The sequence below is a fragment of the Cercospora kikuchii genome (genome assembly GCF_019650295.1).
Source record: "Cercospora kikuchii DNA, contig_00002, whole genome shotgun sequence".
Lineage (NCBI taxonomy): Eukaryota > Fungi > Ascomycota > Dothideomycetes > Mycosphaerellales > Mycosphaerellaceae > Cercospora > Cercospora kikuchii.
This window is the reverse complement of record NW_025408583.1, coordinates 2,695,053-2,705,022: the sequence shown is the minus strand read 5'-3', so window position 1 is coordinate 2,705,022 and position 9,970 is coordinate 2,695,053. Positions and strand designations below refer to the sequence as shown.

At 52.7% G+C, this 9,970-nt stretch overlaps 7 protein-coding genes across 7 annotated transcripts; 3 read left to right on the top strand and 4 right to left on the bottom strand.

Annotated features, from left to right (window-relative positions):
- Nucleotides 1-5: 5 nt before the first annotated feature.
- On the bottom strand, nt 6-379 carry CKM354_000330000 (uncharacterized protein; the record flags this gene model as incomplete). The annotated part of the gene is made up of 2 exons (XM_044798490.1): nt 6-194; nt 245-379. The coding sequence occupies 2 exons, from the start codon at nt 377-379 to the stop codon at nt 6-8; spliced, it is 324 nt and encodes a 107-aa protein (XP_044654425.1).
- Nucleotides 380-1,069: 690 nt separating this feature from the next.
- Nucleotides 1,070-1,728, top strand: CKM354_000329900 (uncharacterized protein; the record flags this gene model as incomplete). Its single annotated transcript, XM_044798489.1, has 2 exons — nt 1,070-1,484; nt 1,538-1,728. The coding sequence occupies 2 exons, from the start codon at nt 1,070-1,072 to the stop codon at nt 1,726-1,728; spliced, it is 606 nt and encodes a 201-aa protein (XP_044654424.1).
- A 1,026-nt stretch (nt 1,729-2,754) lies between these two features.
- Nucleotides 2,755-4,254, bottom strand: CKM354_000329800 (uncharacterized protein; the record flags this gene model as incomplete). The annotated part of the gene is made up of 1 exon (XM_044798488.1): nt 2,755-4,254. The coding sequence occupies one exon, from the start codon at nt 4,252-4,254 to the stop codon at nt 2,755-2,757; it is 1,500 nt and encodes a 499-aa protein (XP_044654423.1).
- A 171-nt stretch (nt 4,255-4,425) lies between these two features.
- CKM354_000329700 (uncharacterized protein) lies at nt 4,426-4,827 on the top strand (the record flags this gene model as incomplete). Its single annotated transcript, XM_044798487.1, has 1 exon — nt 4,426-4,827. The coding sequence occupies one exon, from the start codon at nt 4,426-4,428 to the stop codon at nt 4,825-4,827; it is 402 nt and encodes a 133-aa protein (XP_044654422.1).
- An 814-nt stretch (nt 4,828-5,641) lies between these two features.
- Nucleotides 5,642-7,621, bottom strand: CKM354_000329600 (uncharacterized protein; the record flags this gene model as incomplete). Its single annotated transcript, XM_044798486.1, has 6 exons — nt 5,642-5,849; nt 5,907-6,010; nt 6,076-6,678; nt 6,739-6,916; nt 6,966-7,245; nt 7,300-7,621. The coding sequence occupies 6 exons, from the start codon at nt 7,619-7,621 to the stop codon at nt 5,642-5,644; spliced, it is 1,695 nt and encodes a 564-aa protein (XP_044654421.1).
- A 251-nt stretch (nt 7,622-7,872) lies between these two features.
- Nucleotides 7,873-8,764, bottom strand: CKM354_000329500 (uncharacterized protein; the record flags this gene model as incomplete). The annotated part of the gene is made up of 3 exons (XM_044798485.1): nt 7,873-8,271; nt 8,330-8,661; nt 8,719-8,764. The coding sequence occupies 3 exons, from the start codon at nt 8,762-8,764 to the stop codon at nt 7,873-7,875; spliced, it is 777 nt and encodes a 258-aa protein (XP_044654420.1).
- Nucleotides 8,765-8,985: 221 nt separating this feature from the next.
- Nucleotides 8,986-9,894, top strand: CKM354_000329400 (uncharacterized protein; the record flags this gene model as incomplete). The annotated part of the gene is made up of 3 exons (XM_044798484.1): nt 8,986-9,034; nt 9,087-9,400; nt 9,463-9,894. The coding sequence occupies 3 exons, from the start codon at nt 8,986-8,988 to the stop codon at nt 9,892-9,894; spliced, it is 795 nt and encodes a 264-aa protein (XP_044654419.1).
- Nucleotides 9,895-9,970: the final 76 nt, after the last annotated feature.

The window sequence follows — 9,970 nt, the reverse complement described above, 5'->3', positions numbered from 1 at the left end:
CCCACTCAAACGAGGTGAATCAGCAGCGACTTCAAGAACGAGTCCTCCTTGGCCTTTCCAAGTGGGAACCGCTTGTTACGATTGCCTCGAATGTATTCCGCCAGTGCCGCGCGGGACTTGAATTGGTACACTGCTGTGCCGTTCTTCTTCGCTGCCACAAAGTCGACAATGTTCACGTTGACCGCCTTCAAGAACTAGGCAACATGTCAGTATTCATCCGCGTGCTGTTATGCGCCATGCTCACCTTCTTGCATTGCGTGATCGACCTGCCCTCTGGAACGCCAACATCTCGACTGAAGGCCTGCCAACCAGCGAGCACTGAGCCCAGTTGGCCGTATTCTTGCTCGAAGTAGTCCACGATTTTCTGGTGCCGCTTCATTTTGGGTTCTGACATGGCTCGCAACGCAAGTGGTAGTAGCTATGTCAGTGTTTCCTCCCAAAGGTCTAGAAATACAACCACGTTTGCCTGCCAGCGTCTTCTGGGCTCTGCGGGGAGTCCATTGTTTGCAAGACAAACGCTCTGTCGGCAGAGTGCATACTATGAACGAGTGTCGTCTGGAAGACCTGCGGGCCTTCGAACTCTTACGATCCATCCGTCGCCTATGGCTTCCAGCAGGGCCGAGCTGCGAAGCGGCAGTCGCTGTGTGCGACATCAATGGGGGCATACATTCTGAAGATCTTCAATTCCGAACGCAAGCATTGCGATATTGGTACGTGCCACCATCGTTGAATATCAACGAATGGGGCGCTTGCAGAGCTTCGAGCTTGTGTTGTCTATCTGACTTCCAATATCTATATGTCTCTCCCTGTCAAGGCTGATAAGTTCGCATAATGTGATCGGCACGGACAGCTGCACGACAGAAAAAGTCTATCTGACATTATATGCGATTCTTTTAAGCTATTGCGACTCATGCACGCCATAGCCGCACGACACCTCGAAACGTCTCATGATCCGGCCGCGCATGATATGTCCCTGCCCAAATAGGGGAAACACATTTTCACAAAACGCGCTGCAAGCTGCCTGCCATGCACTATCTATTCAGCAATACTCACAATGTCTTTGACTACAATGTCTTTGACTACAATGACGCCCCCGACTGTCATCGTGTCGCCAGCGGAACGACCCCCGACTAGCAGGAGAGCTGTAGCTCTAGAGCACAGGAAGCAGAACATTCTGACCATGAAGTATCGCGCATCGGCGCCGAATCTGAAGGAGATGGCAGCCAAACAAACAAGCACAGTGAAGAATAGCAACATCGTAAAGCCAGAAAGGAAGCTTGACAAGCAGAGTGTTTCCCACGTCAGCTTCCGTTTACAGTCGGCGGATATCGATTTGTGGCTCAAAGAATCAATGCCTTTGCCTCCGGATGAGCAGTTCGGCCACGTTCACATACCAGGCGTAGGCCTAGGGATAGCTTTGGTTGGCGAGGAAGAGCCCGGATTGGACTATCCTTACGTTGCGCCTTTGAGGGTTAGGAACTCAGGTGAGCAAGCCTCATGATGTGTTTTCGCGGCATTTACTTACACATTTCACCAGACAACAATCATGCGGGATCGCAAATGCACGCCACGCCTCGTACGGTTGCTCAAACGATTCAGGATTTGCGACTTGGGGACTTCGAGGAGCAAAGCGAGTACCGGGATTATCGAGCAAGCGACCCATTCCGCACGAGCTTCTCGTCCAGCACTTCTTCTGAACTTCTGAACTGGCCCCTAGTGAACAGATGAGGGCTTCGTGGTCGGGACTGGAGATAAGCTTCCATCAAGGAGGAGCTCGACTCGGCCTACATCGCATTGCAACGATGGCTAAGATCTTGCGCTTCATCAGCGGTAGCAATGCACATGTGGACACTTTACATTCGGTGTCAAAGCCCATTTCACAAATTGAGGAGGCAGGCCAGAAGTTCAATATACGAGGAAGACAGAGGGGTCGGCAACGCTGATGTTGACGGAAATGTCAGATGTAAATATCTGTCCTTGGAACATATGGTGAAGGCACGGTGCCAAGGTATCGCGCTAGCGGCTACTGATAAAGATGTGATGAGCGGAGGAGAGACGGGCATTATAAAGGAACAAAGCACGCCGTTTGCCAACGATTACTATATCGATTCGCATGCGCGATCGTTACAACGCATAGCGTTTTCTTCTATTTCTCCGCTGAACGGTGAGGGCTTTGGAGGCCCGACAGCACTATAGAGATGTTTGTGCCATATACGTTGTAGGCAATTACCCGTTAGGCACAGACGTCTCATTCCACCGACACAATTGATCATGCTTTGGCCGTGGCAGTGGTGAACCTCCGGTTGCATGATCTGCATTGAATTTGTTCGTTGCATGAAGCATGATTGGAGCCCAGGCGGAATCTCCCCGTGGCCGAATTCATTCGGTCTGTAGCACCTGAAGAGTAGCATGAGGCTCAGCCCTCCCATAGGGTGAGTGCATCCCTGACCCTGTATTGGCCTTCCCCGATTGTTTCCTGTAATGAGGTTGAATGTAGATCCACCTTTTGTCGCTGAGTGTGAATTGCATACATCTTCTCAACAAGCCGCTTTGCGAGTGGCGAGCCTCGTCAATCCTCTTCGCGGGATGCGTCACTTATGCTCCCGCGAAGGACAATCTGCATATCCTGCGCGTGGCCAATCCCAATCTGACCGACTCGACAATGCCTAGTCTGAGCGACTCTGTGTCAACGGTATATCCTGGCCAGTGCAACTTCTCCACCGCCATCCAACAGGCGACCATTAGCGCATGTCCTCAGAACTTTTGTCTGCCTAGCGTTGGGGCCCACTGCAAGGGATGGGTTTCTTCTGTCGCGTTCTCGTCTTGTTTCCATACTTTGATACTTTTGTCAGCTTCGCCAGTGATGAGACGCAAGCCTGTGTGATCAAACGTGCTCGTCATGATGCCAGCTTCAGCGTCCAGGGACCCAGGTTGCGCCACACTATCCTCATATTGAAAGCGGTGGCCGGTCTTCCAGTCCCAAAACGCCACGCTACCGTTGTCACCGCCACTGAACAACACATTGTCCTCGTTGACGGCAAGTGAATTGATGACGCTGTTGTGGCCCTCAAAATTCATCATAAAGTCACCTTTCGGGCACAGCCACTGCTTGATTTGACCAGGAGAAGCAGACGCGAAAGTAAATTCGGAAGGATGAGTCGTCAGTGACCGAACTCCCTTCTTGTGGTGTGTGAGGACCCCCATGGTCTTCCCGGCCGCAAGATCGTACATGCGAATCGTGCTGTCTAAGCTGCCAGAGATGACTTGCGGATCCGTGGCTTGTGTAACGATGCTGGACACCGTCTGTTTGTGCCCACTGAGTACATGGATGTTCGATCGTGTACGCATATCCCATACTCTGACAACACCGTCTCTGCCTCCAGTACATAGAACGTCCAAGGTGGGATGCAAGCTCAACGTGTACACGCCGGACAAATGCCCATGGTAATGACGGATGACCTTATTCGTTTCGAGGTCCCAACACTTGACCATCTTATCTTCGCCGCAACTGAAGAGATATGGATGCCGAGGACTGACAGCAAGACCTCTGACGGAGGATATATGTCCCGTGAGGGTGAGCTTGAGCGTTCCGGTGGCTAGATCGAAGACCTTGATCGTTCTGTCTCCAGCACCGCTGGCGAACCAGGAGTTACCGGGCTCCACGGCCAGCGCGCGAACCCAACCCAAGTGTCCTGATATCACACGGAACAGCTTCCATGGGGCATGCCATTGAGGCTTCTGTTGCCGTACAGTATCCCGCCGAACGAGGCTGCTGCCCAGGGTGTTGCGCTGTGGTGTAGGACCGTGGGCATTTGGAGGTACTTTGGCACCTCCCGTGCCGTTGATTCGAGTGAGCGCCGTCGAGGTGCCATTTTGCTGCGACGACTGCTCGCGAGACTCTGCGGCGCTTTCGATCATCTTGGCCATCTGCGGGTCACTGGCTTCCTCGGTGGTTTTGGGCTTCTTGCGTCGCGCAGCCAACCCTGCCTGAGCATTCGCCTGTTTTTGGGCAAGCACGGCGGGCAGCTCCTTGACGTCTGCATACTCGCTGTGTATCCTGGCAGCGATGCTGCTCCTTTGTGCGCGGTCGGCGGGCGAGGGTTCATGGGCGGGTGCGATGGCAGGTTGCGGTGGCTTCAGCAGCGCCGATGGCTGCGCAAAGTCGGCGGCGAAGACCTCGCGCGTGCGCTTTGCAGACCTGCGCACCGCATCAGCGGCGAGCGCGCTGTCCTCGCGCGATATGGCCGTCGTCATGGGCGCGATTGTGTTGTGGTCGTGTCCTTGCACTTGAGCGATTGATTGAAGAAGTTCGTGAATTGCATGACTCGTGCGTAGAAAGTTTGGCCGTCGACCTCCGACATTGCATCTTCTGCGAAAGCACTTCTTCCACCGCGAGCAGCATCATCGCGCACTCGACCTCGCGCCATGCATTACCTTCATCCGCGGTCGCGCACCACGGGCACGCTCTTTACCGCAACATTGGCCGTCTCCTTCTTCGTCGTTGCCGTTCCGCACCTGCTTCCCTGCCCGGTCGACCACCGACAGTTCGCCGACAGCTACGAGACGCCTGATGGCAGGATAATGCGGCGCCGTCGCAAGCGTAATACAGATGAGGGAGACGCAGCATCTGTAGCTCAGGCCGAGAAAACAGAGGCAGACCATGGGAAGCCGAAGCGGGAATGCCCTGTGCCCAAGCCAGGTGGGCTCGTGGGACAGATCATGGGCTTCAAACCTACGGAGCGTGCTGTGCCAACCGAGGTCATCGTGCAAGAATTAGATAAGACGAGCCGGCGATCTGTACACGATGAAGAGGACCGCATGCCCTGATGGACGAACATGTATTGCGTCAGAAAGGAATTCGGGCAATGTACCTCGCTGCGAATATTCGAGCGGCGCATTTACTCCCAGTTGCACTCTGAATCCAGCACTCGGACTCTCTGGCTGAGTGAGAGCGACGCCTATCAAGTCTGGATTCCTGACAAGGGTCACCACTCAGGATATCAACAGCATATCGACAAGTTCGCTCAAGTCCTTGGGGGCTCGAGTAGACACCGCCTGATACTGCTACCACAAAGTGTCCGGGTTATATCAGTGCTCGGCACGTGAGGCTAGTACTCAAGACCATCAGAGGCGGATGGCTATGACCTCGCCGGATCTCGGTCGGAACACGAGGTGCGCGAGTCTATGGTCACCGAACCGTCCAAATGCCTTGGGGGACATTCATGTCAACGAAGGTACTAGGTTTATTGCAGCTGGTAACAAAGCTTCGCCTGGACCACGAATACTACGCAAAGGCAATTTGCAATATAGCAGGCTTACAAGCCTAACACGGAGGACTGCAGACTCTGCCCTGCTTGTCTCAAGCTGCGGTCAATTCTGCAGCAATTGTCGGCAATAAGCACATGTCGTCAAGCTCCGACAGCTCTCTGTGGCGCTGCTGTCCCCCTGCGCCAGGTGAAGGAGCAGAGAGTCTCTTGCCTGTTTGGAGAGGGCGACGATCTTCCACGATCGCTTTTGCCGAAGGACTTGAGTCTCGGACAGTCTCATACGACACTATGCAATGTATAACCAACCTCGGCAGCTAGGAGTCCACCCAATTGTTCAGGCGGAACCTCCATCTGCAGCCTACAGCGCTCATTGATCACAACTTCGAGGTATTCGGAGGAATTGGCAAGAGCCGCCGCTTCGTCTTGCCACTCGGTGTCTTAGGGATCTCATCGATGAAGTAGACCCCGCCCGTTAGCCACTTGTGCTTAGAGAACTTGGACCTGATCAAGTCGTGGATCTGCTCTCCCTGCAGCTCTGGATCTTTCCGTACGACGAAAGCCCGCGGACATTCTCCCATTTCTCTGTGAGACAACATTAGCGGTAGTCCGGAACAAATTCTGCTGATGGCAGCTGCTTACAATTTTGCACCGGTCACGGCCACGTCTGCCACTCCTTCGTGCAGCAAGATCGCCGCTTCCAGCTCGCTGGGAGATACCTGCAAGCCCTTGACTTTGATCAATTCCTTTGTAGGGAGCAAGGAAGTCAGTCTCTCATATGATGGTCGTGCGATAAGGAAATAGCACGTACCTTGAGTCGATCGATAATGTAAATTCTTCCATCCTCAAAATACCCAATATCACCGGTCCGCAACCAACGACGGCCATTTTGCACAACGACAGTCTCTGCTGTCGCTTTAGGGTTCTTGTAGTACCCTTTCATGATATTCTGACCCGACACCCATATCTCCCCGACGAGGATCCCAGGCGGGACTTCACTATCCCAGCTCTGCCCTTCCACAGGTACAACTCTTCCTGCACAGTTCGGATTGAGATATCCCACCGATCTCCCATCGTTTTCATCATCGGGACAGAAGCCGCTGATTGAATTCGTCGTTTCGGTAAGACCCCAGCCATTCTTCAGCTCAAGCCCAGGACGCAAAAAGTGCTTCTCGATAACACTTGCAATGTCATGACCTAGCGGTGCCGATCCAGTAAGGGCGTATTCGAGAGACTGCAAGTTGTACACTCCTCGCGGATGCTTGGCCATGGCAATTAAGACTGTCGGCACCGCGGTCAAGAATGTGATGCGGTAAATATCGACAAAGAGGAGCAGTCGTCGGACATCATATTTGGACATGATGTAGACCTTGGCGGACATTCGAGGTGCATTCACGCAGTAGTAGATTTGCCCCTGAAGCACGAATTAGCCGATGTCATCAAGGCACACGGTTGATGGGTGTTGTCCTTATACATATGCATGATACATGGGTAGAGGAGCCAGCCAGCGCTCTCCAGACCGCGCAAGTCTCTCCTGACGAGCGTACGCGGACGGTTGCTTTCCTACCATGGTGCGGTAGTGAATTAGTTGGGCGGAATTTGCCACCACGTTCGCATGCGTGATCTCTACTCCTTTTGGAGGTCCTGTGGTGCTACAAGAGAGATGAGCACGGACAAATCCGGCACCGTGGGAAGGCTTACCCGCTGGAATAGTTCAGTATAATTGTCTTTCTGGCAAGATAATCTGGATCTGTCGACGTTGGCCATTCGAATCCGTTTCCATGCTCTGATGCCCATAGCGAGGTCCAAGGCTCGGATCGTGTAGCAACCTTAATCGTCGAAGCATCTTGAGGATCGCAGAACACGTATACTCTCTCTTGCGGTATTCCAACAGCGGTTGCAGCCTTCAATGCTGTTTCGATCCCGTCGAGGCTGGTCAGAAGTAGCTTAGAATCGGAATCACGCAGTTGGTTGGTAAGTTCTGTCAACGTCAGTATGTGCCTTTGAAGAACGGGTCTGACTTCAACATAGCCACCTTCGAGTGAAGCGCTTGGCGATGTGGCAGTGAAGACACATCCTGCTCCAATTACCCCCCAGAGCAGGACAGGGAAGAAGAGGTTGTTCCCTGAATACAAAAGGACCTTGTCATCGTCTTGCAGTCCCAAGTCTCGCAGTCCTTTGGCGACCCTTTTGGCATGCGACTCTCCCTGGCTCAGACTATAGTGGCGTTCTGGGTGATCCGCGTCGAAGTATTGAGGTCTTTGACGAGTTGCTACGTCACCAGAACTAAACACGAATGTCAAAAGATCTACTCTGGGAATTTCACAAGTGTAACGAGACTCGTGTATGGTTTCCATTCTCTCACGTTGTCACTTGCCAAGCTCGATAACAACAAAACAATCACTTACTCGTATGGACTAGAGTGCATGCACGAGCTGCTATGCTTAAGCACGACCAAAACAATTCTCGGACCGAGATTTCTTATCCCGGGCCGAAATGCATTAGGGGCGACGATGAGAAATAAGGCCATCGTTCAATCAACCAATCAAGAATAGACTCGGACGTGGCTTGAAGACTTTTCTCCTCGTATATTGCACTACCAGGAGGCTTAGCCATGTATCATCGACCAGCCAGCATCAACTGGAAGCACCACACCGGTAATGCCGGAGGCCCCCTCGCCAGCGAGAAACACAGCGGCATTTGCTACCTCAGCAGACTCAATCATCCGACCGGGAATTCTCATGTGCCGCTGTAACTCAGGCTCTGGTATCGAATTCTCGGTGCTTGCAATCACCGCAGGGGCTACGACATTGATGCGTACGTTGGAATTGATGTGATCTCGAGCCATCGACTTTGACATGCCAACACTGCCATATCCAGCTGCTGCGAGTAGAGCGTGCCCTGAATGGGTGCCTAGGTTCCCGTAAGGCACTATATTGATGATTGAGCTTCTGGTTCCTTGCTTAGAGAGAAGTGTTCGCAGCTGTGCTCTACAGCAGAGCCAAAGCTACGGCGAGTATCAGCAGCAATTACAATACGTCGCAACAAATGACAAAGTCTCATACCGCTCTTGAAGTGGCCGTCAGTCCAGCCTTGAACATTGCCGCATCCATCTCTGCTGTAGGTATTGGAGCGGCAGCAAGACTCGTAGTGCTACAATTGATGCAGTAGTTTATCGAGCCAAAGAATTCGCGGGCCTCCTTCACCATACTCTCAGCCCCATTGGAGTCTTCTGAGTCATATTCGACCAGACTTAAATTCAACTTGGGCAGTTCCGAGTCTGTACCAGAGAGAAAATGGTCTCTGACTCCTTCGATGGCTAGTAAAGATGTATCTGCAAGCACTATGTTCTTGCATCCGGCACTCACAAAGGCTTGGACGACGGCTTGGCCGAGCTCTAGTAAGGTATCAGCTCTGATGTTGTCAAATTGATCGATATACTGAGCAGACATACCACTGCCAGCTCCAGTAACAAGCGCGACTCCTTCGTAGTGTTTCATACTCCCTGTATGTATGGCAGTGTAATCCATCTTCATCGGGCACTTGCGATGCCCCTCACGTAAAGTGTGGTACTGTTCACATAGCTCTCGGTCCGACAAGCTTCGGACCGAATCATGCTATACCGTAGCGGTGGGTGTCGGTGTGGACGAAGACGAGCATTCAGAGACACAATGTGGTTGCCGTAGTGCTCAATATAGATACTGACGCCACTGTATCAACCATGGTCGGTCCACTCCATGGAGTGGCGCTTATCACAGGCGCTGCCTCAGGTAAGAAGATCGATCACATACCTCGAATGATTGCCAACTAAAGGTTCCACAGGTATCGGCCAAGGCACAGCCATAGCATTCGCTCGCGCGGGATGCAAGAAGATACTTTTGGGCGATATCAACGAAGCTGGGTTACGCGAAGTGGCAGATCAGGTCCGCCTGGAATCAGCGGACGTTGATGTTGATGTATCGTACGTCGACGTATCCGACGAGGTATCGGTGCAGACGTTTGTGGACCATTGTGTCGCGAGGTTTGGAAGACTGGACTACGGTTGCAATATTGCAGGCATCGTGCCCCCTCGCACTCCGACCATCGATGTCGACGTCGAAGTTTTCGATCGTGTGATTGCGGTCAATCTATACGGGGTACGCCAGCAGAACTGGAGTTATTGTTGACCGAACGGCTGATGTAATCTCGTGGAACGCAGACATTCCTGTGCCATCGGGCAGAAATCCGTCAAATGCTCAAACAAGACCCTCTCGAGCAAGGGGGGGTTGGAAGAGGAAATATCGTCTCGGTATCTTCGATGGCGGGGATCAATGCATCTCCCGGAGTATCACCATATGCAAGCACCAAACATGCAATCATCGGGCTGGTAAAAACCGATGCTGCAGATTACGGTCAGCATGGAATTCGAGTCAATGCAGTTTGCCCGGGCTTCACAGATACCAAAGCATTGCGTGACATGTCGACAGCTGACCAGCGCACGGCCTTAGCTGGCTCGGTAGCACTGAAGCGCCTCGGGCAAGCCGTAGATGTCGGTAACGCAATTGCCTTCTTGTGCTCTGAGGATGCCAGCTATGTGCACGGAACTGCATATGTTGTGGATGGCGGCGCTTCGATATATCGTCAGGGCTAGACCCACCACGCAGATACAAGATTAACACGAAGAGAGTATCCCTCGCACGTCGTTCCTCAATGCTTTCTCTCCCAAC